At 46.6% G+C, this 27,769-nt stretch overlaps 7 protein-coding genes across 7 annotated transcripts; 5 read left to right on the top strand and 2 right to left on the bottom strand.

Moving 5' to 3' along the window:
• Positions 1 to 594: 594 nt before the first annotated feature.
• On the top strand, positions 595 to 6,774 carry C8R40DRAFT_1034426 (ras GTPase-activating protein; the record flags this gene model as incomplete). The annotated part of the gene is made up of 15 exons (XM_046223428.1): positions 595 to 2,079; positions 2,131 to 2,208; positions 2,262 to 2,338; positions 2,388 to 2,590; positions 2,641 to 4,358; positions 4,418 to 4,609; positions 4,664 to 4,784; positions 4,835 to 4,950; positions 5,006 to 5,091; positions 5,142 to 5,332; positions 5,385 to 5,524; positions 5,574 to 5,712; positions 5,764 to 6,004; positions 6,055 to 6,339; positions 6,393 to 6,774. The coding sequence occupies 15 exons, from the start codon at positions 595 to 597 to the stop codon at positions 6,772 to 6,774; spliced, it is 5,454 nt and encodes a 1,817-aa protein (XP_046090893.1).
• Positions 6,775 to 6,974: 200 nt separating this feature from the next.
• C8R40DRAFT_1158429 (MFS transporter) lies at positions 6,975 to 9,710 on the bottom strand (the record flags this gene model as incomplete). The annotated part of the gene is made up of 20 exons (XM_046229734.1): positions 6,975 to 7,009; positions 7,064 to 7,170; positions 7,223 to 7,304; positions 7,357 to 7,388; positions 7,448 to 7,528; positions 7,586 to 7,609; positions 7,664 to 7,736; positions 7,798 to 7,875; positions 7,935 to 7,967; positions 8,022 to 8,077; positions 8,131 to 8,212; positions 8,267 to 8,416; positions 8,501 to 8,677; positions 8,831 to 8,924; positions 8,973 to 9,081; positions 9,140 to 9,162; positions 9,226 to 9,280; positions 9,403 to 9,468; positions 9,517 to 9,563; positions 9,618 to 9,710. The coding sequence occupies 20 exons, from the start codon at positions 9,708 to 9,710 to the stop codon at positions 6,975 to 6,977; spliced, it is 1,497 nt and encodes a 498-aa protein (XP_046090892.1).
• Positions 9,711 to 10,274: 564 nt separating this feature from the next.
• On the top strand, positions 10,275 to 16,842 carry C8R40DRAFT_1234192 (Hsp90 protein-domain-containing protein). Its single transcript, XM_046233357.1, has 28 exons — positions 10,275 to 10,417; positions 10,464 to 11,116; positions 11,164 to 11,667; positions 11,721 to 12,016; positions 12,070 to 12,103; positions 12,151 to 12,648; positions 12,699 to 12,758; positions 12,823 to 12,873; positions 13,178 to 13,230; positions 13,315 to 13,438; positions 13,494 to 13,531; positions 13,593 to 13,607; positions 13,663 to 13,829; positions 13,879 to 13,922; positions 13,972 to 14,303; positions 14,358 to 14,636; positions 14,690 to 14,712; positions 14,762 to 14,888; positions 14,941 to 15,080; positions 15,136 to 15,407; positions 15,461 to 15,493; positions 15,543 to 15,688; positions 15,740 to 15,792; positions 15,848 to 15,952; positions 16,004 to 16,090; positions 16,151 to 16,385; positions 16,435 to 16,621; positions 16,676 to 16,842. The coding sequence occupies exons 1-28, from the start codon at positions 10,351 to 10,353 to the stop codon at positions 16,739 to 16,741; spliced, it is 4,689 nt and encodes a 1,562-aa protein (XP_046090891.1). The 5' UTR covers positions 10,275 to 10,350; the 3' UTR covers positions 16,742 to 16,842.
• Positions 16,843 to 16,950: 108 nt separating this feature from the next.
• On the top strand, positions 16,951 to 19,841 carry C8R40DRAFT_1065990 (uncharacterized protein; the record flags this gene model as incomplete). Its single annotated transcript, XM_046225717.1, has 3 exons — positions 16,951 to 16,996; positions 17,055 to 18,525; positions 18,584 to 19,841. 3 exons carry the CDS (start codon positions 16,951 to 16,953, stop codon positions 19,839 to 19,841), a joined length of 2,775 nt encoding a protein of 924 aa, XP_046090890.1.
• Positions 19,842 to 19,949: 108 nt separating this feature from the next.
• On the bottom strand, positions 19,950 to 23,510 carry C8R40DRAFT_1083218 (uncharacterized protein). The gene is made up of 10 exons (XM_046227237.1): positions 23,322 to 23,510; positions 23,190 to 23,273; positions 23,071 to 23,133; positions 22,902 to 23,012; positions 22,776 to 22,839; positions 22,596 to 22,725; positions 22,088 to 22,542; positions 21,873 to 22,031; positions 20,795 to 21,823; positions 19,950 to 20,739 (listed from the first exon to the last, which is right to left on the bottom strand). Exons 1-10 carry the CDS (start codon positions 23,405 to 23,407, stop codon positions 20,116 to 20,118), a joined length of 2,805 nt encoding a protein of 934 aa, XP_046090889.1. The 5' UTR covers positions 23,408 to 23,510; the 3' UTR covers positions 19,950 to 20,115.
• Positions 23,511 to 24,081: 571 nt separating this feature from the next.
• On the top strand, positions 24,082 to 25,120 carry C8R40DRAFT_1083214 (uncharacterized protein). Its single transcript, XM_046227236.1, has 2 exons — positions 24,082 to 24,888; positions 24,951 to 25,120. Exon 1 carries the CDS (start codon positions 24,442 to 24,444, stop codon positions 24,880 to 24,882), a length of 441 nt encoding a protein of 146 aa, XP_046090888.1. The 5' UTR covers positions 24,082 to 24,441; the 3' UTR covers positions 24,883 to 24,888; positions 24,951 to 25,120.
• A 464-nt stretch (positions 25,121 to 25,584) lies between these two features.
• Positions 25,585 to 27,592, top strand: C8R40DRAFT_1201320 (uncharacterized protein; the record flags this gene model as incomplete). The annotated part of the gene is made up of 8 exons (XM_046233123.1): positions 25,585 to 25,751; positions 25,806 to 25,832; positions 25,886 to 26,185; positions 26,241 to 26,282; positions 26,334 to 26,726; positions 26,807 to 26,822; positions 26,877 to 26,911; positions 26,954 to 27,592. The coding sequence occupies 8 exons, from the start codon at positions 25,585 to 25,587 to the stop codon at positions 27,156 to 27,158; spliced, it is 1,185 nt and encodes a 394-aa protein (XP_046090887.1). The 3' UTR covers positions 27,159 to 27,592.
• Between the last annotated feature and the right edge of the window lie 177 nt (positions 27,593 to 27,769).

Raw genomic sequence — 27,769 nt, 5'->3', positions numbered from 1 at the left:
AGCCGCAAAATGGCGCAAGTAAGTATGTAACTGTAAGTCATGCGTTCCGGAGTCGGATTGTACTAGTCTACTGCTGTTAGTTCACGAAGATAATTCCGTTCGTGAATTAGACCTGCGTACTGAGGGTTCGAGGGAGGCTCATGGGATATCCGACCAACTCATTCTTTCACTCAATCTCGGTGCTCCCGCTCACTTCAGATGACTTTGTACGGTATGATGAGGTAACTTCGTGGAGAGTGATCATCTTCGGACGCTGTAGTTATTTAGAGGCACTTCTTGCAGCTTATAAAAGTACAGTGCCCAAGCTGATCTCGAACTACAACTGTGTCAACATAGTTCTGTTCAGTATTCCAATCCGTCAGGATTGTCATATTTTGACAAAGTTCCCGATGAAAATTCGAAGGGCGGCGGAATACTCGAGCTCAAAGCAGCCGAGAATTGTGATGTGGTAGAGAATTGAGGAAAGAAAAATAAGAGAGGATACGGATACTGATCGCGTTGATCTCGTGGGCCTCACAACCGAATCAGCCTTTTTTGGCGAATGCAGTTCTTGACTCTTGGCCTTCATTTCACGACTTTTACGATCTTCCCACCATGCAACGCTCAGACTCTCTCTCATCGAGCTCTTCCAATCCTTCTTCCTCTCGGCCAAATTCATCATCGTCCGGTCCCTTTGCCTATCAAACTAGATTACTTGAACGGACGTCCTCATCCTCGAAGGGCTCTCTTTCAAGAACCAATTCCCAGTCCAGTAACAATATCTTAACCAACACCACAGGATCTTCTACCTCTTCAGCCACCAGGAGGTGGACTCCTGGTCACCGTGTGGCTAATAGTTTGGATGCTGTCCGAGGGAAATGGGAAGAACGCGTCAGAGAAAATGCTATCGACGAAAGCCCTAGCATTCCTCAAACGCCTACAAGGCTCACAACATTTGCTAAGCTCCAGAATGCTGTGGATTCATCGCCGGTACATTCGACATCGAGCCCATTAGAGCGGACGCCTACATATCTCAAACGGTACACTACTTCATCGGTACCATCACCTATTATTGCGACTCCTCTTTCACCCAACAGCACCGGTGTCACTGTCGAAGCAGATTCGCCGTCGCCGACCATGTCTAGTCAGCGTATCCATCTGCCGTCTTACGATCACGTTTCTAGATCTGCAGGTGCCATTGGACGTCCAACTTCTCCTACACTTCCACAACCTTCTCCTGCTCGTCGTAATACCGTCGATTTCAGCTCTCTCAAGCGCATTAATCCTCCGAGAAATGATGCGCAACCCCCTTCTACACCTTCCTCACCTTCCATGTTCGACCAATCCTCTAGTGTCATCTCTACACCGACTTCTGTTCAACGCCGACCAACTTCCCTCTATAGCCGACCGTCAGTCTCATCTGACAGGGACAGGATTCAGCATCAGTCAACAGGAAGCACATCCTTCAATCCGCTTTCACCAACCTCCGCTAATTCAATTACCGCTCCAACCCCCTCCTCCCCCTCCTCCAACGTTATGTTTCCATCCACATATAAAAGCTCATACATGCAGAACAAATCCAGATACGGCAACACCCTATCCGCCGGTGGTCGTCGTTTCGGTAAACACTTGCCGCGGATAGCTAGTGGTGACACTGAGGATCACGTAGAGGAGAAAAAGGAAGTTGAGAAGGAACCTCCGCCGAGCCGAGTGGAACGACGTGCAATGCGCCGCGACGGAAACTTTGATACTACGCCACGGAGAGCCACAACGCTTGAAGCCCCCGTTGCGGACTCCGATGCCGTGATAGGTATTCCAGGGAGAATGCGACTCTCTCGAAATAAAGCTTTCAATGCGCCGGCGCCGCTCCCTTCAGCTCGTCTAGCGAGGGGACTTTGGGCGGACACGCAACGGCATCTTATCCAGGCTTATGAGTATTTGTGTCATGTCGGCGAAGCTCAACAATGGGTCGAGGGTTGTTTAGATCAGGAACTCGGATTTGGAGTGGTCGAGATGGAGGAAGGTTTACGAAATGGTGTCGTTCTTGCGAAGCTAGTGAGAGTGTTTCAAGGAGAGGGAGTTGTCAGACGTATCTATGAGGTTTGTCCAACGATTTGATCTGCTACGTATGTTGCTTATACTTTGATATAGGCACCCAAATTAGACTTTCGACATTCAGACAATATCAACTACTTCTTCAACTTTGTTCGGCACGTCGGACTGCCAGAGGTATAGGCTAATCTCAATCGATCGAACGTCCGAGCTTCTTACCTATTCCGTAGTGCTTCATCTTCGAACTCACTGATCTTTATGAAAAGAAGAATTTACCCAAAGTCATATATTGCATACATGCGCTCAGGTTGGGGATCTGGACCTATGTTGTAAATCCTGTACTAACATGTGCTCAGTCATTTACTAGCTCGTCGTGGATTAGCAGAACGGATTGGTAACCTGCTTGGTCAACTCCAATTTTCTGACGATCAGCTGCAGGCAACTCAGAAAGGTCTTACTGCGTCTGGTGTTGCCATGCCCAACTTTGGGAACGTCGGACGTGAGCTAGCGAAAGAGATAAACGAGGAGCCTGAAGTAGAAGTTGAAACTGAAGATGAACGTAAGTCCGTTCCTCCTCTTGTTTTTCTGTTGTTCAATTACCACGTATAGGTCGCGATCGTTTACTCTTGGAGAACGAAGGATCCATCTTAGGGCTTCAGTCCGTTGCTCGTGGCTATCTCGCTCGCCAAGCTCTGAAGGCACTGTATGGCCATCTGCAACTCAGTGGTGCTAATATTGTCAAGGTGCAATCTCAATGCAGAGCCGCCATGACTAGGAGGCATATGTTACAGCAACGCAATGCCCGCAACGACCTTCGTCCATGGGCGGTGGCTTTACAAGCAAGAATCCGTGGAGCACTAGCTCGGAAGAGATGGTACTCACATCTTTCCCGGATAGCTGATTCGTCTGTTTCAGTTGTCAAACTGCAGGCTCAGCTTCGTGGTGTACTACTGCGTCGGCGGTACAATCGTCTTCGAGGGGCTCTTCGAAGCAGCAAAAGAGTTTTTGTGAACTTACAGTCGATTGCTCGGGCGAAATTGACGCGTCAGACACATAACGAGCTCGCGAGGACATTCTCACATCCTGAAGTACTATCGTCGATTGCTGCCTTCCAAGCTCAGGGGAGAGCTGTTCTTTTCAGGCGGAAATTTTCTCAGCGTGCCGCACTGATGTACCGTCTTTCGCCATGCTATATCGCATTGCAGGCTCATTGTCGGGGAGTATTGGTCAGGAGACAGATGAGAAAGCAGATGGCAAAACTAGAAGACGTGAGCCAGACAGTGGTCCGTATCCAAGCTGCTGTCAGGACGTACCTTGCTAGGAAACGTCTCTTACTTCTTATTCGTGGCTTGAGAAAAGCAACACCGCTTGTTGTTGGCTTCCAGGCGCGCGCAAGGGCTGGCCTCGCACGACAAAAGCACGAGAATCTCGGTAAAGCGTTATCAGAGGTCAAGACGATCAAAGCCGTTCATGGAATGCAGTCATTAGCGCGGGCAGCGTTGGCACGCAATCGACATCGCGAAATCACTCGGAAGCTCGACTTCATTGCCCCAGATGTTGTGGGCTTGCAAGCTGCTGTTCGAGGCGCACTATCACGCGATTTGTATTACCGCTGGAGAGACCATCTACATAACAACGAACATGTAGCGACGGTGCTTCAAGCAATGCTACGTGGATTGGTCCAACGCAAGAAGTTTCGTGCGAAAATGGACTATTATCGTGCCAACCTGAGCAAGGTTGTCAAGATCCAGTCGCTCTTCCGAGCAAAGGAGACTCGTGAGCAATATCGTCAATTAACAATGGGCAAGAATGTCACGGTCGGAACTATCAAAAACTTTGTCCATCTCCTTGACGATTCAGAGACAGACTTTCAAGAAGAGCTCAAGGTTGAGCGGCTCCGAAAGAAAGTCGTGGAAAACATCCGCGAAAATCAGGCACTGGAAAGTGACGTCACTGATCTTGATGTGAAAATTGCCTTGGTTGTGCAGAACGTGAAAAGTTTCGAGGACGTACTGAAAGCTCGGCGTGGGCTTGGTGCAGATAGTGCTGCTGCTCATGCTGCTCGGAGTCATCTTCTAGCAGCCCATGGAGACCCTTTTGCTGGTCCTAACACCCTTGATCAGACAGCTCGACGCAAATTAGAATTATATCAACAATTGTTCTACCACCTCCAAACGCATTCGGAGTATCTTAGTAGACTTTTTGTTCGGCTTTCGAGAGACGATACTCCGGAGAAGGATAGACGTTTCACGGAAGCCGCCGTTCTGACACTATATGGTTTTGGTCAGGATCGTCGGGAAGATTTCTTGTTACTTAAGCTGTTCCAAGTGAGTTTCTTGTATATATCTAATTATTATTATTCTACTCAGTGAACACTCTCTGTTAGTCTTCAATCTACAACGAAGTCAGTGCGGCGCGCTCCATCCAGGATATCATCGATGGTCACCCGATGTACATCAACATCGCTGTACACTATGTTCGACCCAAGCAAATTGCATATGCTCGGGACACTTTCCAAACCTTAATACGTCAGATAGTAGAAGATGATGACCTTGACTTTGAAGTTGACCCCACCGTCGTGCGTCCGCATTATATATCCTTAGGTAATTACTGCTTAATCACTGTCTTTTAGGTCCATCGCGCTAGGATTGAGTTGGAAGAAATGAGAGCTGGTAGACCAAGCTCACAGCCGAAGGATGTATCGTTCCGCCAAGCTTTGGACGATCCCGCTACGAGGCCCATATTCATTAGGCGTACGTCTGAATCATAGATTCGATTTACTCTGCTCATGAATTTGTTCTAGATCTTCAGGCATTGCAACTATGGACCGATCGTTTTGTTGCCGCCATCATACAATCTACTAAGAAGATGCCTTTCAGTATGAAATACCTCGCTCGCGAAACTCTAGCTTGTGTCCGTGTGCGTGCCCTGCGTCTCAGTAAACTCTTCATGTTAACTTACCTATTCTACGTAGGAAAGGTTTCCTGATGCACCAGAAGAGGCGTACGCTGCATGTGTCGGTAGGCTGGTTTACTATCGATATATCAACCCGGCTATAGTGTATGTATAAGGTCCAATATTTTTGTGCGCACGATTCATGACCTCTTTAGCGCTCCGGAAACGTTCGACATCGTGTCCAAGACTGTTGATATCTCAAGCCGCAAGAATCTTGCCCAAATATCCAGAGTTTTGACACAAATTACCGGTGGCGCTGTGTTCGACGATCATAGTCCGAACATGATGCCCATCAACGAGTTTGTTTCAAGAGCCATTTCCCAAATCTCCAGCTGGATGCTCGAGGGTATGCTTTTAGTTGCTGTTGTACTTACCTTCTAGTTCAAAATATCTTCCAGTTGCCAATGTTCCCGATGCCGAGACAACATTTCATGCCCACGAATTCTTGGATGCTACTGTTCCACCGAAGCCCATATATATCTCCCCAAATGAGATTTACTCAATGCATGCATTGATAGTCCAACATCTCAGTGAAGTAGTAAGTCTCTGTAAACCATCAAATATTTCACGTGATTCATAGTTCTCAGGCTCCTGCTCCGGATGACGCTATCAGAGCTATCTTGACGGAGCTCAACGGGGTTCCTAACTTTGGCAATGAAGAGCTCAAAGACGCACGCGACAGAACCATTACCTTGGAGCTCACGAACCGTTTCGCCAACGTTGAAGGTACAGGGAAAATCATTGAATCCATCAGCTCGTCCTCACTCCGAATCTTAGATCCTCTAGCGGAAGAAAAGACACTTTGGGTTCAAGCTAAACGAGGAGTTCTCGCAATACTTCGAGTTCAGCCAACGCAAGATTTGCTTGGAGCATTGCTTCGTCCAGTTACTGAAGAGGATGAGAGCGTTTGGGAAGACATTCTGGACGCTGAGATAGCCAATGAAGCTCGGCAAATTCCTAGGCGACAGGCTTCCGCTATCGGTGCGGATGCTGCTTATCGCCTCGAGGATATTCGACTGTGGGCAATCTTACATTCATTGCGGACATGCTCATCTAACCTTTGGCCAGACTTAATTTCGCTGCTGTGAAAGCTATGGCGATTCAGCATTTACTCAAATTAGAGAGCCTACAAAAGATATCTCGCGATGACGGATTTCAAGGAATTCTGAATGCTATTGCTGGAGATGTTCGCAGCAAACATCGCAAGCGCCTACAGCGACAACAGGAAATGGAGAGTATGAACGAGGCACTGCAGCATCTGGCAGAACGCAAAAAGTATTTCCAGGAGCAGATCGACAGTTATCATAATTACGTCGACGCTGCGATGAACACCATGCAGCGGGGAAAATCTGGGTACGTGCTTATATGTAGTTCATGGAATCGTCCGATAACTCGAACATCTCCAGAAAAAAGCGCTTCGTTCTACCGTTCACTAAACAATACTTTCATCTCCGAGACTTGCAAAAGGCAGGTCAAAGTCCCCAGTTCGGCTCTTACCTCTATACCGCAAAATATCTTTATGACAAGGGGATCCTACTGTCCATTGACCAATATTCTCCTCGTCAATTCGATAAGCTCAATATCACAATGTCTTCAAACACTGCCGGAATTTTCACCATCACACTAGAGTCTTCCGCGTTTGGGGTTTCCTCGCGCGTTGCTTCTGAAGATGTTCGTATGGAGGAGCTCCTTCAGGCAAAGTATGAGCAGCGTTCCTTCATTTCCTTGTTCGACGGTAGAGCCAAGTTCAACTTTGAGCTATTCCTGTATCAAATCAACAAAAAGTAAGTCCATACACCTCTATAGAATATTACTAACACCTTCCCAGGTTCTATGTATGATAATTGTAGCCCCATTCACATGTTACTTCATAGTATTTATTCGACTTAGTACATTGTTATACTACAACTCATACTTCATCCGTCAACGTCCATGTATCTCTAAAAGCCCGACACTGATCTTACGATGTTATCTTGCTCATGATGGATTCATAGTGTGAAGCGGAAGTCAGGATGACGATCACCTGGAACAATTTAGTAAGTTGCGCATTCATGAATCCGAGAACATTTGAGATTACCGATTGGCGCACTGGTTCTTCCTGAATTCCATAATTCTTGATACTGGATAAGATTGTGTTGGCGTCGACCATCTGCCCTGGCCTTGTTTTCCCACAGACAGTAACAGCTAAAGAAATCATGAACAGATTGATTTTGAGACAAGGACCGAGCTTTCGTACACGTTCGCAGCTATCAAAATCCAGGCTAATATCAAAAAGCAGAGCACGATTGTATGCCCCCTAATGTATTTTGGAGCTTGGTCTAATTTGAGGGGATGAGAGTTATTATTGAGACAAAAATAAATTGAACAAACCAGGTGTATATGCAAAGGTTGCCACAAATCCCCTGGAGTTATTTAGTGCTGCTCAAAAAGATTAACGACCAAAGTAGCTGCTGTAACTGACCCGCAATTTGCAATCGCCAATTGTAATGCTGTCGTAGTAGCCCTCTTGTAGTGCCCGTTGCTGTTATTAGGGAGAATAGATCTACGTGAAAAGTTGGTACCTGCTGCTTATGTTTTGATAATTAACATCTACTCTCACAATATTGAAGGACCGGAGGGATATCTACAGACACTCGTTGAGTATGGAAGTCGGAACCGCATAAATGAAAAGCCGTACACTCCAGTGGCCATGAGAAAAACAGCAGCGTATCGGCCAGTGTCCGTCTCTGCAGTGATTGCAACAATATATCCTAGATACCAAATTTAGGCTTGAACAAAAAGCAAGTAATTATGATCAGGGAAGTTACTCGCCAACAATAGCAATAGGAAGACAGATTAAGATGAAAGGCCCACGCCAGCGGAATCGGTCGCTCAGGAATGCGATGAATACTATTCAAAGTTCAATGAACGTGTCAAATCAAAAAAGCCAGATTTAACATAACCAATACCTGTAAGCACAACCGCTGGAACGTATGGAGGTACTACACAACCACATGAGTGGTAAGTTTTTTCCTACAAAGAATAGCAGAGTATACCTGTATGTAATTGGGCCGCTGAGCCAGTGTAACCCAGGCCCGCAACAATCGTGGGACTGGTTCATAGCGAGTTAACTCCCATCACAAACGAGTTGAAAGTCAAACTTACAGGAATAAGGAATAAGAATAGAGACTGACGATGAGTCCAAAGTAGGCAAAGCCTGTTAACCAAGTCTGTACATCTAACACACCTACGTTGTGGAAGATCGTTGGAGCACTCCGAAAAGCAAAAAATATCAACATACCCCTCATGACTTCCTTCCATTCGAATTGTTCTTCTTCTTGAGTGACCCTTGACGAAATTAGATCCTCAGATGCATTTTCTCTATGAAATTCGCTCGGCTTCTCCTTCTCATTGATATCGACACTGTTCTTCTCGCCGTCAGTGCCTTGTGCTAACTTGGGCGGAAGATCAAGATTGAATCGAGCAACTGAATTTGAGTTATATCAGTTCCGCATGTGAAGTATGATGTAAGTACCTGCAAATTCTCGCTCTTCGGTTGTGAGAAAGCGGGCCGAAGCAATATCGGCGGGGAGGTAGATGGCAGCTACGAGACAAAATAAGATGGTGCAGATTCCCTCAAGTATGAAAATCCATCTCCAGCCTGCGAGGCCACCGATGCCGTCCATCTTGAGGATTGCAGTAGCAAGAAGACCTATTGTTTTTGTAGTCAGCATAAAAATAATTACAGCCTCAGGATAGTACCTCCAAAAGCACCAGACAATGAGGCTACATAAACCGTAAAATTTATGCGCCAAAGCCATCAGCTGGGTTAGACTCTCACCAGAGGCGTAGAATATCCCGACACTATGAAACATTGATGAATGATACACTATTATAAATGTATGTACGCACCGAAGTTGGAGTTCATGCCGCTTGTATATTGTGCTCAGATAAAGGATCTGCGAAATATGTGAGCAGTCGAACAAGGAATGACCACTGAAACAAACCATTCCAGGAAGAAGGCCACCCTCGCACGCTCCAAGCACAATTCGGATTGCAAGAATACCACCAAGATTGTGGACCAATCCCGTTAGAGTGGTAACAATGCCCCAAGCACTGATGGAACGAATGAGTGGAAGGTGATGGAAAATTACTTCGCGTTGATAAGTCATACCATACGATGATGGGAAGCCAACGCTATCGGATGGAAAAATGATTAATATCTATGTAACGAGTGAACACGTTGAGATTGTGACAGACATTTGCTCCCAGCTTCTTTAGGATCCAGTTCGAGGGCATCTCAACCAGCATATAGCTTAGGAAATAACATGAACGAGTCTGGGAATGTGTAGATGAGGACGAAAAGTGAATTGTCTTACGATACGTAAAAGACTGGACATGTATTAGGATTGACAATCATCACGTACGACAAGACACGCACCAGCGAGCACTGTATTAAACTGATTACCGTGTAGATGAGTGTCTGTCTCCAACCCCGCGATCCTGTAGATTATTTTGAGTGAAGCCCAAGCCCAAGGAAAGGACAATTACCTTGCGTTTCCGACGTTGCTTCTATCAATGAAATTCGCAAGCCACAGCTATGTACAAACCATTTCATGATTGGAAAAAGCATCGACAAAGATAGAGCTAACCAGGGCCAAAGGAGGAAGGACATGGCAGTCAAGTTTCCATAGCACTCTTCTAGTCATTTTGCGCTCATAATCGACAATTTCTTGAGAAGGCATTTCCTTTGGAGAGGTCCAGGAATAAAAGGGAAGTGAAACTGAGATCCTTGTCCGTGGAAAGTCATAGGTCCCAGTATTTATACTGGGCGGGAGCGTTGAGCATCATGGGACTTGGAAGTATCGTATATACAAGTGAGTATGTTAATTAAGAGATAGGAACCGTACCGTGTACAGACCCCCGGAATCTCCACCAGAACAATTATACTTTGGGAACCAAAATCGAACGAATAACTGAACTTTAAGTTCCAAACATTGCATCTGCTGTATATATAGACTTTCGGCGTTTTATGAATTTATCGGGGCCTTCTTAGGTAGATAGATTGATTGATACACGGCTCCAGTGTCACCGCGATAAGTGCCGGCTCTTGTTTCAATGGACGACTTCCGTTTAACTGACGACTTTTGGATATTGCCATCAATTGCCATGCATGCGTTCCTCGACGACTGGTCACTTGATCACTGGAGACACGAACCGTTGAAGTCGGGTTCAAGCTACATAGTTCAAGTCGCGAATAGTATGCGCTTCTGATATACTAGGCGCTAAGCATTCCCCGTGGCCGTGGCAAAAACGACTAAATTTGGTAAACTGTCGGCTTCCCAGGTAGGACCAGGCTCCGAGCAGCCTTATTTCAACTTTAGCATGTCATTGCAACCGTTTGCTGCCTTTGCGCCTCCTCCACTTCCTCCAGGATGGACAGAGCACCCAGGTATGCACTAGCTTGATGTCTGTATCCTTTCTCACGTATATGTTAGGACCCGGAGGTCAGTTATATTATTACAATGTACAAACCAAGGAATCCACCTACATACGACCGCTCCCCTCTTTCCAAAACATCCCGCCTGTACAGCCTCCGAAAAAGAAGGAAAGACCGTTGACAAAGACCCAGATACCTGATACCGATTGGATCCGAGTGAAGACAACAGAAGGGAATGTGTTCTACTCTCACAAAGTCAAGAAACAAAGTATATGGTCGGTCCCAGATGAGATCAAAGATGCAGTAGCACAGCTGGAATTGAATGAAAAGAAGGCTGGGGAAGGAGAACATCTTATGCAGGCTGAAGAGATGCTGGAGGTAGAGAGGGTGAAGGCTGAGATTAAGGATACGGCCAAACGGAAAGCGGGAGAAACAGAAGACACACATCTTGATGAAGTTGTTATAACGAAGAAAATAAGAATCGAGGAAGCTCCGGAAGACGAAGATGAAGAGGATGAAAGTGAAGAGGAAGAAGAATGGCAACGAGAGGCTGCTGCTCAGCTGGCTGCAGAGGCGGAGGAGGAGAAAAAACGCGCCGAAGAGGAGGCTCGACAAGAAGCCGAGGCGGAGCTCAAACGGGCAAAGGAGGCACAAATAGTTATGCCTGAAAAGGTGGATCTCTCGATTGAAGAAGCGAAAGCGCTTTTCAAGGTAGACAAGCGTGCTTTTGTCTCGTTTCCAGCTTACTTTGTTTGCAGACATTACTTCGGGAAAAAGATATCAATCCACTGTATCCTTGGGACACATCTTTACCAAAATTTGTTTCGGACCCGAGATATGTCCTACTTCCGTCTGTCTCTGCTCGCCGGGAAGCTTTTGATGAATATTGTCGGGATCGCGCCCGGGAACTTCGCCGTAATGCGGTAAATAAAGAGTCGCGCACGCCTAAAGAAGAGTTTGACTCTCTCTTGAACGCTGAAGTCAAAAGCACACGGACAAGCTGGACTGATTTTCGTCGGACGTGGAAGAAGGACAGACGATTCTATGGTTGGGGCAGAGATGACCGCGAACGTGAGAAGGCATTCAGAGACTTCATTCGAGACCTGGGGGAAAGTACATATGTTTCGTGTTGCACAGATTTTTACGCTTGTGCTCATCCTTATAAATCAGAAAAGAAGGCCGCGGCACAGAAAGCAGAAGCAGATTTCCTTGCTTTGCTCAAAGAGCACGCTGATATCAAGGAAGGTTGCGTCTGGAAAGAAGTTTGTTCAAGTAATTTTTCAATATCGCCTCCGCTAACTGGGTTGGCAAACAGATCAAGAAAGATCTCGTCAAAGACCCCCGGTACGATGCAGTCGGTTCGTCCTCATTGCGGGAGGAGCTGTTCAACACATTTGTCAAAGCAAAACTCGGCAGTCCTTCAGTTGCAAATACAGACTCAACGGATCAGAAATACAACGAAATATCCAGATCAGAAAGCAAGAGGGAGAAGAAGGTGCGTGCTGTGAAGGAAAGGGAAGAAAAAGTCCGCCTTGAGCGAGAAAAAGTCGAAGCAAACACCAGGAAATCCAGGATGGAGTTGAACAAGGAAGAAGGGGAACGAGAATTCAAGTGCGTATTTGTCTGTCGAGCTACGGGTGTCAAATTGACTTGTGATGTGAAAGTACACTACTTCTAGACGCCATACGCGATCCACAGGTACGGAGAGTCCATTGACTGACGCAGCAATTAATTTGTCCTTCCAGATATCTTGGCCAAACGCACTCCCCCAACTTCAGACCGACCCTCGATTCAATGATACTCCTCTTCCCTTAAATCAGCAACTCCATCTCTTCCATGAACATATTTCGAAATTACGCTCTAAACATCTTGCGAGTCTACATGTCCTATTCGACTCGCATGCGCCATCGCTAGCAACAACCTTTGATCATCTGCCAGTCTCTTCACTGATGTCCTCGACTCCAACGTCCAAGTTGGGGATGAGTGAGAGAGCACTACAGCAAGAGTTTGAAAAGTGGCAGCGGGAGCGGACGCATGCTTCGCGGAAGGCATTTGACCAGATGTTGTCCGAGAATTCGTTTGTGGAATTTTGGGGTCGTTTAGGGAAAATTGGAGGTGAAGGTGTTGATGGCGGAGTGAAAGCAGATGAGGACGATGCCGAGAGTGAAGGCCTCGGCACGAAGGTGGATATGAAAGTTCTAGCCAAGAATGTTGACGTTGAGGAAATGGAAAAAGTTCTCCGAGTGAGTCTGGTAAACTTATTCTAGAATTCTCATCTGAAGCTTTTGTTCAGAACGACAAGCGTTATATCGTATTTGATCATATTGCGGAACAGCGGGAGCAGTGGATTAGAGTACGTATGTCTTCCTTTGTATAATAGTGTGCAATACTGATCTCGATTCTCCACCATACCACAGGACTATCTGTCCCAACTCTCTGCACCGAAACTATCTGTTCACCTTCCAAGTGTTTGAATATTGATCGCAGTTGTTTCCCAATTTCTGCCTAATGAGAATTTGAGTATATTCAAAACAAATTAGCTTCAACGATGGCGGTTGGGACCTATGCATCAACTCGGCAACACTGTCCGCCGTTTTGAAAATCGTCGATGATGGTTGTGATGGTCAGCGACCCATGACTGAAGAGCTACTACTGAAACAATTTGAAGAAGTTCAGAACAGTAGAACATGACATAATCTAATTTTGAGGCAACCGCGTGACACTTCGCGACCGTGAGTACCCGTGAGTCGGTCACCCATTAAATTGTGACAGCCCAATGAAGCTGATGAGCTTAAACTTAAAGGAAACGACACGACTGTTGACACGTCAGTGCAATTCAAGTGGAGGAGCTTCTGCGGAGGAATATATAATTAAACTCTCACTCGTATATCTTCAATCCTTCCCCGCAGGGCTGCTTGTTCGGTCAAAATGCGCTTTCTCAGTACATTCCTTTTCCTCTCTCCCTTCTTGTCTCTGGGACTCGCTCAGGATTTTGATGCTGCGGAAATTCCGAAGGAAAAGTTCAACTATCAGGTCCGTGACTAGGTCTTTTCTATGAGCTCTAAGTTTTTGACGGTTTCACTTATAGAGCGATGTAGCGCGTATGCGGAAGATCGTTATAAATAGGTGTGTATCTGAAGCTTCTGAAGAACTGAATGTAGAAGAAGTGCTTACACTCCTTGCATAGTCTCTACTCGCACAAGCAAGTCTTCGTTGTAATTTTCATCCACTGAATGTTCATCGTACTCTTGCAATAGGGAAATCTTTCTTCGTGAACTTATTTCCAATGCCAACGACGCTATTGAAAAGCTCCGGCTTACTGCTTTAATCGACAAAACCGTCTGGGACGGCACAGACCCTCTCAATATCACGATCAAGGCCGTGAAGAATGAGGATGGCAAAGGTGGAAAGCTTATAATAACAGGTGAGTTACCATGTCTTATTCTAGTGCCGTTGACCTTATCCCCTTGTAGACACAGGAATCGGGATGGGCCCGGAAGAGCTTACAACGAACTTGGTGGGCACATTCCTGTGTATACTCGAAGACCAAAGTTCATGTTATGTAGGGTACCCTCGCAAAATCGGGCACTTCCGACTTCCTTGCTCGGGCTGAAGGTGCAGAAGGAGCCGCAACTGGAAATCTCATTGGAGCATTTGGACTTGGCTTCTACAGTAGTTTTCTCGTTGCAGACAAGGTCCATGTCGCGTCTGTACCTGCGAAATCGGAGAAATACCCTGAGCCTGCCCAGTATGTCTTCAGCTCATCATCTGAAGATAGTTCCTTCGAAATATTCCCTGACCCTCGGGGAAACACTCTTGGTCGTGGAACAGAAATCACATTGGAGCTCAAAGATGATTCTTCAGAGTATCTTGAGAACCAGGAAATTACTGCGTTGGTGTGAGTATTGTGTGTTCCTAAGGCGAGGCATTTTTTAATTAAAGGCACATATAGGTCGAAACACTCTTCGTTCTCTACATCGTTCCCTATATACCTATTCACTCAGAGGACCGATGAAGTTCCCGATGAGGATGTGATTCTAGAAGAAACTCAATCCGCAGAGTCTGTACCCAAACCCACCAGCGACACGGACGATGCCGATGCCGATGATACCGACGAAGCTGTCATCGAGGATGTTTCTGAAGAAGAACAAACACCGGCTCCTCCAAAAATGAAGTCTATAACAGTTGACGAATGGGTACGCCTGAATGGCCAACCTCCCATCTGGACTCGGTAGGTCGTCTTTTCTCTTCCTATGAGAGTCTAACTCATTTACTTACTCGTAGTGACCCTAAGGAGGTTACTGATGGTGGGTTAGCTGTTCTCTATAGTTCATCATAGGCTCTAATCTCGAGTAGAGGAATACACTCTGTTCTACAACGCGTTCTTTAAGGACTTTTCACCTCCGATGACATGGACTCATTTTTCTGGAGATTCGGGGTCCGGTGTATCGTTCAAAGCAATTGTCTTCCTTCCAGATAAAATGTATGTCCCTATTTCGATGCCAGGAATCAACTGACAATGTGCCTACGAGCAGTGAGGATTCCTACTGGCAACAGCCGCTACTCTCTCAGTCAAAAGACATCAAGCTCATGGTCAAGCGTGTATTTATAACCAACGATCTCGGGGAGGATGCGTTACCGAAATGGGCCAGCTGGGTTAAGGTAGTGGTAGATGGTATGTGTCTATGTCTATCCACAGATTGAGGATTCCGCTCACCAGGCTTCGATAGCGGAGGACCTGCCTTTGAATGTCTCTCGAGAAACACTTCAATCTACGGCGTTCCTAAGACAGCTGAAGTCCATCATCCTCAAGCGTATCATCCAGCTTTTCAACAAAATGGCTGACTTGGAAACCGAAGATAGTGAAAAATTCGAAAAATTCTACGAGATCTTTGGTGGAATCCTAAAGCTCGGAGCCGTCGAAGATCAAAAGAACAGGGAAAAATTGGCCGCCATAACGAGATTCACTACCAACCACCGAAATTTCACTACCCTCGACCAGGTATGCTGCTTGTGTTATCATAGACTCAGATTATTTACCATTGATTCCGGTAGTATCTCGAAAACAGAAAGCAAGGCCAGAAGCAGGTATTCTTCTGCATACAATGGGCAAATATTGTTCACTAATGCAATACAGATTTTTTACTTGGCAGAGATGGGCGAGAATCCTCAGGAACTCGCAAAGAGTGTTTTTGTGGAAAAGCTTCATGCTCGAGGATATGAAGTTCTTTTGTTCACTGAACCCCTGGATGAAATATTTGTTCAAAACATACGTCGATGGAAGTAAGTCGGATGTGCTGTGGACATTCAATGGAGGACTAACTATTTTTGTAGAAACGTACCTTTCCAGGATATTGCGAAAGTCGGTCTTAAATTCGGAGACGAAGGTGAGGTTATTACCTCTCGATATGAGTTATTCATTGAATTCCCGCTTTGGATAAGACACAGATGAAGAGGAAGAAAAGGAACAACAGAAAGAGGCCGCGCAGAAGTATAAGCCTCTGATGGAATACCTTCAAAAGCAGGGCCGCGGTGTTGTACGTGATGGTATGGAAGTGTCAAGTCTGAACTACTGGCTGCCAAGCTAACTCGTTGCAGTCGTCATCTCCAATAGACTTGTTACAAGTCCTGTTGCCATTGTGGCAGATAGTTTCGGCTACACTGCTAACGTTCAGCGAATGATGGGTCAGTCGGTTTTGTCTTTGCTTACTTCACAGTAGCCTGTATGAATATTTCTTTCCACAGCCTCAAACCCAGGTGCAGGAAAGAATCCCATGCACGATTTCGCTATGAAAGCCAGAGTACTCGAAATTAACCCTAGGTCTCCTTTAATCGAAGGTCTCCTCAAGAAGGTTGAAGCACTCCCCACTGAGGAAGAAGGGAGGGATGTTGAAGCCGAGGAAGAACTCGAAGAGGTTGCATCTATTCTTCTCGATGGCGCGCTTATCCGTTCCGGTTTTGAGGTACCGAGTACAAATGAGTGAGTACAACCGCAATTAGTTTACGGGCTTTTCATCAACTTCCTGTAGTTTCTTCGGAAGAGTCGACCGCGTGCTGAGAAGATCCTTGGGTGTCTCAGAACATGCACCTACAGACGACACAGTAAAACCTGCTCCTCCTGTGGACCCTGAGCTTCCTGCATTCGAGGAATTGTACCAGATGCCCCCGGAGGACGGAAAGGCAGGAGTATATGTTCCCCCACATATGCAGGATGATGTATGCATCGCTATCTGTTTGCTGATGACTTTACTGACGTCGTACTGGTTTCAGCTTTCCATTGAGATGGAGGAGATAGACGAGGAAGGCAATGTCGTCGCTCCTCGCGATGAACTGTAGTCCTTGTAGCCTCACGAGATTGAATTCAGAAGGATATTTTTGGAGTAATTTAAATGAACTGGATTTTGTACTTCGACTTCGTCAACAAGTAAAATTGAAATAAAGTTACTTTTACCAAATAAGACTCTTAGAAACCCAAAGTTGCGGGCGCTTGACCCACGTGGCGAAATAACTATCTGACACTACCAGACTTTGAGGGGGGTTGTGAAATGGCTGCTCCGTTCTCCCGCCTGCAGTTAGCTGCAGCACTTTTAGGTACGCTTTGCATATTATCTATCCATTATATAGTATACATGCTCAATCTCTTGGCCAGAATACGACAACGATCCATCGGACCCCTCTGCGCCTTACCGATCTGCACATGAAAGCGCCATTTTCGCACACCTCCGACGCAATCCAGCTCGACCACAAGTCTCCCAGCGGAAAAGTGACTATCTTGGAGTACCTCTTCCCAGTGAAACAGACTCTGTTCTTGATGGGAAACGAAAGTCAAGAGGATCTACAATTGGACCCCTTCGAAATCCATTTGGCGCGGATGATCATTTCGAGGAAGAAGCTGAGGAGCAGGAGGTACAGGAGGAGGCAGGAGAAATGGACCTGGACCTGACCTCCTGGGGATTGGACGCCTTCATGTCCAAAGACAAGAGTGGAAAAGGCAAGGGCAAAGCCAAGTCGCTTCCTTCAGCTCAGCCTCTTTCCGCCGTGCAAGCCCATTTTCCGAAGACTAACGATGTACTCGGTGAGGTTCATCGCCGCCCGCGAACCACACGCTCTATGAGCGTCGGTAATTATGACTTTCTGTCACCTGCGGAGGAAGTGAGGCGGAAGTCTATCGGGTCACCATTGGATCTGTCTGCAATGGAAATTCCTGCCTCCTTCCAACGGCCAGTCGCCTCCACCTCCCAGAGCCTTGGCTATGATAGTCTCGCTTATGACGGGCTCGCATTTGAAGAATCGCATCCAGCCATGGGTTCTATCCCTTTCCCCACTACCTCTGTTCGCAGTCCTTCTCCGATGACCTTGGATCATCGTAGAACTTACTCCACTGCTAGCTTTGAGTCTAAAATGGCTATGAGTGCTCCTCGTCTTCGTACAACTTCCAATGGAACTATGGAACCAACAGATGACAATCCGTTTACAATCGCACCTCCATCCCGTGCTTCTAGATTCGATCCCAAAGCTGCCGCTCATGCACGTACTGTGTCGAATGCGTCTCTAGGCTCGCGCATGCTTTTGGAGAACGATGGCGCTTCCGTTATGACCGGCAGGCCTCCTCTGGAGAGCCGCTACTCGACTACTATGGAGCTGCTTAGGCCTAAAGTACTGGTTATGCCTAGTCCCCTGCAATCCGCAAATGCCCCTCCGCCTCCACCAAAAGGAAGGGATGGTTTTACGCTAGCAGACGCCCCGCCCATGCCTCCTGGCGCACGTACTCCCATGAGAATTCCCAATATCGGAAGTTCTACTGTTCCTGTGCCTTCAAATTCCTTTACTCCTAACCCTCGTCTGAATCTTTCTCTTTCTCAACTTACTTTCCGGAATAACCTAACTGTCGGAGGCCAGCGAGATATTGCTTACAACGACATCGACGGAGACCTTCCGCGTGCCTTAGAGGATGGAGAGCAAGCGAAGTTGTCAACAACACCGACCATGGAAATGGAAATGAATCTTCCAATACCTTCAGAGCATGCTACTAGCCCACATAGGCCTGCTGGAAAGCTCTACGGCAAAAGCCTTATCGATGATCTAGAAAATCGTAAGGCTGGAATGAAATCAAAACAACGGTATATACAGTTTTATCTGTTTATTGCTCATTTGCAAACTAAAATTGACATCATATAGTGTCTTCAGAGGTGACGACAGGCCGTCAATGATGGCACGAACTCCTCTCGCCCGTTCAAGCACACTCATTGACCCAGCTACATTACAAGACCATCCCGTAAATATACGGGCCAGTTCCTTCGAGCCAACTAGTGGGATGGCTCGTCGTAACTCTAGACATGCTGGGCCGTTGCTCAATTTTGACGACGACGGCAAAGTGCCAACGGTCGCGGTTAACAAAGGTCCTCCGAATCGTTCAGTCTTCGGTGTTGACACTCTATGGGAGCGAGAAATGGCTAAGCTGCGTGAAATAGAAGCGCAGGAGGCGTTTGAACGAGAACGCCAGCAGGCCATAGAAGAAACCGAGGCGTTGAAAAATGGGGGGAAGAAGAAGAAAAAGAAGGGCAAAAAGGGCCAAGGTTCAGAGTTCGCAAGCCCAGTACCAGATCTTTCACCTTCCGTAGCGGGGCGTTCTGTTCTAGAGGATACTCCTGCAGAATCTGTCGTCTCGTCTGGACCACCTGTATTACCAACCATACCAGCTATAAGAGGTCCCCCTCCTGTCATTGATGACGAGGTTTCTGATAGCGAGGAAAGTGTTGGAGGGCGAGTTGTTCAATCCTCTCAAGCGGAAGGCTGGTATGCCGATTCGGACGAGGACAAAGATGGGCCTCGTAGGATTACCGGCATCGGCTTGAGATACCCTCAGAAGCAAACACCCCCTCCTCAAATACATGCCACCGACGACGATAGCGAGGAGGACCTTCCCCTGGCTGCTACAATTGGTCGTGCCATAGAGCGTACTTCGCGACTTGCTCCTCCGGAGTCTGACTCTGATGAGGAAAAGCCGTTGTCAACTCTGATTGCAAAGCCGAGTCTCCCCAGCATCAATTTTGATAATCTTTCGCCTCTCAGTGCTGAACCAGATACCAGGGACGACGACGATGAGCCTCTGGGAATACGTGCTTCAAGGATAATGCCAAATCCCAATGCAGATGGCGAAGACGATGATCGTCCACTAGCATTCCACCCAGAACAACAGCGCCGTACACAATACCAGATGATGGCTCAGCACCAAATGATGATGAATAACATGCAGATGCAAAATAGCATGTTCTTCAATCCATCTATGTCTGGATTCTTCCCTCCGCCCATGGTCATGCCGCCGCCTATGGTGTCAGCCCCTATTCCGATACCCTCACCGCCCCCTGTCCACGATGCTGCCAAGTTTGGACGAGTAGATCGCTGGAGGCACGATGTTGCTACTGAAGGCGAATAATCGATAAGGTGATTGTTTCCTTCCACTTTCGCGGATTACATTACATATGGTGTTAAGTTTTCTCATTTTTCGCATTCTTCTATTCAAGCATATCTAGTCAATATGAGTATTCCACATAATGATGATTATAATACAGACTGCGTGCATACAACGACGACATTAAGCAAAATAAAATGATAACGTTGAGCAAAAGAGATAATAACGAATGCTGAAATGTTTTTCATGCAAATGGTATACCGAATATAAGATATATATGGTTGGCGCATAACCGTGTCTACGACGGATTCGCGATTAAAAGCTTGCGCCTCGGAACCGTGACAGTCACAATTTCTCGCCTGGCCATCTCACTTTCTATCCGTTGCTGGCGAGCATCTTCGTCCTCATCATCATCTTCATCTGTTTCAACACTCAAGAGATCTCCGTGACTGAGATCTGTGGACACAGCTTGAAAGGGTGGTTCATGATAGTATGGACCCGATCCTTGTGGAAATGCATAATGGTCGGGAGCTGAAAGGGGTGGTGATTGAGAGGCTAGGTATTGGTTCACCTCCTGAGCTGTCGCAGCTGGCTTAGCCCTGAGTCGAGTCAGGATAACAGCCAAGATGGAAAGTTTCGGTTTGCCATTCCATGCAAGTACGACCAATGTGATATAGAAAGCGACAGTCCAGATTAAGAAGACGATGAAGCCGACCAAAGAAGAAGACCATAGTTTGATGAGGGATATGATGGCTAAGCCGAGTATGGATGACTGCAGAAGTATATGAAGAACGATGCCATTTGCGTCCGGTATTTCAGGTGTTGGGCTGAGATGATTTGGTGTATTAGGAACAGCAGAAGTTGAAAGAAGCGCCCGCTCGCGAGAACGCTGGTTTTCAGTTAACGCATAATCTAATGCATCCTACGAAAGAATAAGAATTGCATTAGATGTCCATTTCATAAACACAGAAACTCACAGCTGTATTCAAGCTTCGTCTTCGCTGAAGCCAATCGATATCTCGCAGCGAACTCATGGGCGCTCGATCTATAGGCATTCGGCGTACGCGTGGAGGTCTGTTCACAACCTCGAATGTACGGGGAGGTTCTGCTGGAACAGGATCAGTTTGAGTAAGGGCAGCCTGAGCATCAGCTGAGTTATTAGAATCACTGTCGCCTCGATCAGTGCTGGGACGCCAAAGAATTGAGGGTCCCCATGAATGAGTCCTCCTTCGAGGAGAAGAAGGTCTTGATGGGGTTCGAGAACGGCTCTTTGTGGTCTTTTCAACTGTGTCGGCAGAAGTTATGTGCTGTTTGTCAGAGTTCAAACCTTCAATATGGTCTGTGGCTTTGCTAGGACGGTTGAAACGCCCGGACAATAACCATAACAAGGGCAAAACGCCATACAGGACGATGAAAAAAGCAAGCGAAGCTATCCCGTGACCTGTGTGAAGATGAAAGTTAGTCGAGGATGTTCGCTTGCTCAAGTTGGAAGTCGGTGTCGTTAATGAAATGGAGGTGAAAGCAGAAACTAAGCCAGCGATACCTAGCCCTAAACAGACGAGGAGGATCAAACTGTGGGATGCCATTGACCGAAGGGTCAAAATTGAGGTATCGAAAACAGGAGGAAATATTCGTCCGAGTATCACACTAGCAGACAGTAGTGTTACGGATAGTGGTGCAAGGACCTTGTGAACAGTTGAAGTATCGTATGTAGACACGGAGCTTTCAGGTTTCGAACTACCGGAAGGTTTAGGGCTGGAGGTTGCAGAGCCAGATTGACTACTACTGGATGATGATGCTGAAGATGATCCGGAGCTAATGGCGGTTGCACAAGTGGTGATGAATTCGACATCGACACCAGTTCCACTAGCGTTTACTCCAGTTTGCAAAGTACCATCGCCAAAACCAGCCCATTTGGTGTTGGAAGATGTCACGGCGCCATTGTAAGCTCGAAGTACCCAAACTTCGTCAAGATAGTTGCCAGAAAGATCACGTCCACCAAATATCTAGGATATCATTTGAATATTTGAAGCATCGACAAGAAGTAAACCTTACCAAAGTGTCCGAATATGTTCCAGAAGTGTTACCAAAAATCGGCGCAGCAGATGAGACTGCAGCACTGCCTTCGCGTGGGGTGGGATGTGAGGCCGAGCTGCCAGGATCACCCGAAGGTATCACTCTGATCCAGGTGCCAGCACCAACGTCCCAAAAATCCTGGTCAACAGAATTGGTCAAACCGCAAGATATTTGAAGAATATTGAATTACGGACCACTTCTCCATTATCCAAGCCGCTATCGTCAGACCATAGCGACGAATTGAAAGTGCCGAGAAGAAGCATTACTTGTGTGCTAGTAGCCGAAACACTGTTTAGATTGGGTGTCATCACAGCGCCGAATCTGGGAGCGGGACAGTTATTCGGATCGGTCGAGGTACGAGTATCAATATCCAAGGAATAAGCGTTTTGAGTAGCGCAGGAATTGTTGGTGGTCGAGGTGGTAGCGCATCCGCCATATACAGCGACAGAGTCCATAACCATGGTACCAGAAAGGTTCTGTGTGGACAGTGAATTGAAGTTGTTGATGGTTATTTCTTGCCAGCTCCCGGATACACTGGTGGGATTATTGGACGAGAGGACACCGGAGATGTTCAAACGCCAGACGTTAGAAAGCGGTTCCAGTGAGCTACCGTCAAAGCCGCCGGTATAGTAGAATGAATTATTGGGTCCTACACAAGGACTCATCAAGTTCGAGTTTACAATTCAATCAAGATCAACTTGCCTGGAATTACTGGATCAGTGATGCTTGATGAACGTATGTCTCTGCCTCCCGCGGCACCCCACCTCGCAGAAGGGCCATCGCTGGGAGTAATTGTTACTTGCGTCCAAAATTGATTCCCGTAGTCGAATTCCTGTTCGTAATTGAATCATGCATGCTCAAGATCGAAACTCGTCAACGCACCCAAACGTCCGATAATGGTTCGTTATTGTTGCCTTTACCCCCAATGACAATGAATCCGTGACGACTTCGAGAAGGAGAAACAGATTAGAACATACATAGAAGGAACGAAGGATAGAAACGACGCACTTGCTTGCAGCGAAATCATCTCCGGATACAGCACCGCTGCGTGCGGGTGGAGCCGTAGTTAATCCGGTGGGCGAATTCGCTGTGACCCATGATAGGGATTGAGTGTCGAGACTGTCATGCAACAAGGGATTCAGTAAGTGCGATCACAGATACGTGAATTATAATGCACAGATAGGTGACTGATTGAGGGATTCCACTGGAAGACTCTCCCCCGAAAATAACCACAGTAGAGCTAAGTAGAATTTTCCAAATCAGATAATATACGCGTGCAAGAAGGAAGGGCCTCACGAATCTGAATCGTATCCGATGACAGCGTCTTTGAGAGCAATGGGTTTTGCAGAGCCTTGGAGCAGATTGGTAATGTTCAGCCATCTAAAGCAAAAATTAAAGTTGAAATTGATGACATAGCCGAACACGTACTGCAAAGGGGGTACGGATTGCGAGTGAACAGCTGAACAAAGAGCAAGGAATAAGAAGAATAAGCGAAGAAAACAACCTTGAGCCATTCGATGAACGCTGGGGCCAGGAAGGCCAGCGAGCTGCGTGGCGGTCAGAACGAAGCCGACGAAATATTATTGGCCAATCCTGATGACAAAGCAGTAAATCCCTCGCCACAACTTTGGACCAACAATCATCATAGGAATTGTTTTTATTGCTCTCACATTCGTTGCAAACGTCAACAATAGCTCACAATTTTAATAATAATCTCGAAATTCTATCTGGAACAACGTTGAGAAGACCACGGTTGAATCGGCACAAACCATAACGATGATACAGCACTGGGCATATGGCATCTCTATCCCGTTCTTCTTCTTCCATCATGATCAAAGTACAGTATGTAAATTGCATGAAATTTTTAACATAAGCACATATATGTCTAAAATCCTGCATTGGCGGGAAATTCTTACACATCCTTCAAAATTGGACTCTATCTATCTTGCATTATGAATTTTTCTACCTGGATAACCAGCTCCTTTCGCAGTACTACTTTTCTGGGCCATCTCTGAAGCATGGTCAAATCTTTTGTTACCTTGTGCACAATATACACGCTGCTGATTCCTTTTTTGTTTTATTCTCATGAGTGCGCAAAGATCGCGATAATCGATGACTAGAATTTATCGCAACTTGATATTACATTGTATTGCTCGGTGGGCGTCGCTGGGGCGTACCTAGTGGCGTGGTGTAGTATCCGGCCCGTGACGTGAGGAAATTCCGGGAACCCAAAAAGGCAATGTGAATACTTTGTCTACCCTCGACAACGACGGACAAACCATGTCTACGAAGCGCGTTCAAACAGACGAAATTCACGCGTATAATGTGGCCTCCAACAACCCTGCTACTCTGTGGGTCCTTTAGCATGCTTTGGGAAACTGAGAACGGTCATAATTCAATGTCCAAAAAGATCTCATGCAGTAGCCCCTGATGTTACAGCTGCACTACGCAATGTAGGGATGCGAACCAGAAAAAGTACGTGGATCCATTTCCTGATTATCCATGCTCTTGAACATCTGCGCATGAAGGTGTATTGGAAGGTTACGCCATGAATCCAAACCCACAATATGGAACGCCGGCATCCCGTATCAAAGCAATGTCTACAGGAACTCTTTTCCAATCACCCCGTGATGCAATGCAGGATGCTCGGGGACACCAACTCAACTCTCTGATTACCCCGAGGAAACGGCATCGCTCTGCTTCTCCGATCGACAATGGAGCGGTCGATGAGACATACAATGAGGAGGAATCTATGAGCATTGATGTGGGAAGACAACCCGAAAGACCCGTGAAACCCCTAAAAAAGACCGCGCGCTCAATGCTACAATCCAAATCTTTACCGGCAGGTGCTTTGTTTCCAGGTCAAAGTCAAACGATACTCCAGGGTGATCTCCGCGAGACGGATGAGGAAGAAAATGATTGGAGTTCTGACCTGACTTTCCAGGCATCTGCCAGTAGCATTACCTTTGAGCCCACGCTCATGCCCTAAATTTATGTGAGTATCAGTCCTTTGACTTCAAACTCAAACTACTAACCAAAGTTGGGCAACTCAAGCAGCCATTGTTTTCTCAAAATGTTGTTACATCAGATTGTATCAAATATCGCTGTATTTTTCCCAGATTAGCTTCTTTCCACAAATTCTGGCAGTTATTTTCATATCAGATATTAGTTTCTCGTCGCTCGACGTGCACTGGAAGAGTAATCAAGATCGCCTTGCGATTTCGACCGTCACTCAATCTTAATACATACCCTGAAATGGACAAAACTGTAAATGCACCTTCCGGAAATGCGGGTATCTCCACGCATCTTCAACGTCAGGTTGTTGCAAGGTTGTTGCGTCTTTTCCTTCGTATGACCATCATACTCCGAGGGTAAATCCAATAGATAATTGGTAAGGTGGCGAAGACAATTCTGATTAGCGCTTAGCCTCGCCTTCTCGTCCAACACTTATCCTTTTGTGAACGGAGTATATAAATACCGGAGAAATTGCTGAAGTTGTCCCTGCCTCCTTTGTTTTCTCCACCCCACCTTTCCAGAAGCACATTATACATTTGTCTCCTCAAGGAATATCCAACCCTGCGTATATCCCGCCCACTGCATCACTTCCGCTTTAGGTGAGTCTTGTTCTCTATTTAGCATATTATGCGCCCCCCGGCACTACAATTTTGTGGCGTCGACCATCCCAAACCTCATGTATCGTCCATTGGCTTCGTATTTACTGACATCCTTCGCAGCACCCTCGAATTCGAATTTTACCACCGTTGGGGATCACCGCCACCAATCATTCAATCCTAGCATGCAGGAAGACATATCCAGGCTTGAATCGGAGTTCAGACATGATTTCGCTTTGACGCAAAGGTACTTCAGTGTTTTGTTTGAGAAGAATTGTTTTGTGCCAACCGCTTTTTCCAGAGAAGAAGCTACAATTGTGTCCCAGAGGTTCGTATATCTATTCGGATAAATTCGGTTGGTTGAACACATACCGTTCCTAGATTCCGCGAGAAAGTCTCTCTACCCAGCTTCCGTGAAATTCATGAAGCGTCTCTCGGAAATTTCACCGCCACAACCGCCACCTTCAGTTGGCCCAGCTTGAAGCCTTCCTCTAAACTAGAAGACCCTTGCATGTTCCGGAATTTTGGCAAAGCGTCGACACTGTCTGAATACAAAGCGTGGTCTCCGTCGTCGAGCTGCCCTTCGCCAGCACCCACCTCGCATTGCACAACGCCTATCTCCGAATGTGGCTCTCTCGAGCGAACTCGAAGTGAGTACGAAGATGAGGCTATCGACGAAGAGTAAGTGAATTCTTACAGAAAATTGACAACTCCCGCTTATCGACGACCCACACAGCCATCACAGCGACATCTTTCATGACTCTACGATTCCTCTAGGGTAAGCAGACCAACGTTTTCTATCCGTCCTCTTTTCACTGTCGATATCCAGGAGCATTCGAGTCATTCGCACACGCAAAGAGCTGTTTGACGACGCCCATTCATGTTCGTCATATACCTCAGATCGTACAACTTCTTGTTACTCTGCCCCGATAACGTCCCAACCGAAGGTTGAAACCCCTCGCAGAACCCCTCTCCCTCCAATCATCACCGATTTTTCGTCATCAACGACGGCCTCACAAGGTTCTACAAGCCCGAGCTCTCCGGACTCCACAACCACGGACAAAGCGCCTCGAAATTCCAACTCCTCACGAAAGTGGGAGGATTTTGCGGTACATGTGGGGAGCAATAAGTATCTTTGCCTGTGGCCCGGGGAAACTTGCAAATACCTAGCCAAAAAGCAATTAGTGAAGCGCCACGTTGAAACTAAACATATGAAATTGAAGTTCGTTCGGGCCTCGCTGAGCACTATATGACTGACTTACCACTCGAATTCCCCAGACCTTTTATCTGCCCATTCTGTAGGGATAGGTTTCCTCAGGTACGTTTTATTTTCAAAATATATGACCCTCTTATTGATTTTTGTATATTGTAGAAAACCTCCATGAACGTCCATGTTGCTTCCAAACAGTGAGTAGCGCAACCTCTACCATCTCACAATTTTACTTACAGATTCATTGTCATAAGCACCCGCAATAAGCCGTACAAGTGTCCATTCGATGGATGTCAACAAGCATATAACGACCCTGCTCGCTTGCATCGACATAAGATCGATGTCCACAAGTATGTTCCGAAGGCGACCATCCGGTGCAAGAAAAGGTCGAGAGTCTCCTCTCCTTCCAGCGACTATGATCTTACCACTGGACCATCCCGATAACTATAAGGCTCCTCAAACCTTTGTACTCAACAGTGGGGTGGCGGCAGAAGTCCGTTGTTACTTTTTTCCTATCATCCTGGATTCTTGTTTTGAGTATGATTTTGCTCGCCTTCTGATTATCCTGTAATATTCTTTTGGGTGCTATATTCCCCTCCTCGTGTATTTTTTCATCCGCGAGGGACCCACCACGCATGTAAACCTCTGTCCTGTACTCCCTCGCGGTTAATCATTGCCTCAGCTACATTTGTACATCCTGTGATAACTTATTACCTTCCCGTTGAATTAATGTTGTCAATATCTTTTCATACATCCGCCGGAAAAGCAGATGGAATTCCGAGACAAAGAACACGGGAAGTTGATGCCCCTCCCCCGTCTTCGACGGAATTGATTTATGTCTCTTTGTAGGCGGCTCTGATGGAATGGCTACTAGTGACCTTGTGTGTTGGCCGTTATCGCAGTTCCCCCGGGAAGCTCATCCACTCCTGACCCAGTGCGGCTGGCTAAGTTTGTCTCTTTTCACCTCCAGCATTGGTGTTCCAGCGTGAGGATGTAGCACAAGGTCCTACAAGGTCCCGCTGTTTTGCGAGAGGGTAGTGAAAAAGTGGCATAGG

The sequence above is a fragment of the Lentinula edodes genome (assembly GCF_021015755.1).
Source record: "Lentinula edodes strain Le(Bin) 0899 ss11 chromosome Unknown C8R40scaffold_3, whole genome shotgun sequence".
NCBI lineage: Eukaryota > Fungi > Basidiomycota > Agaricomycetes > Agaricales > Omphalotaceae > Lentinula > Lentinula edodes.
This window is presented reverse-complemented; position numbering and strand designations above follow the sequence as displayed.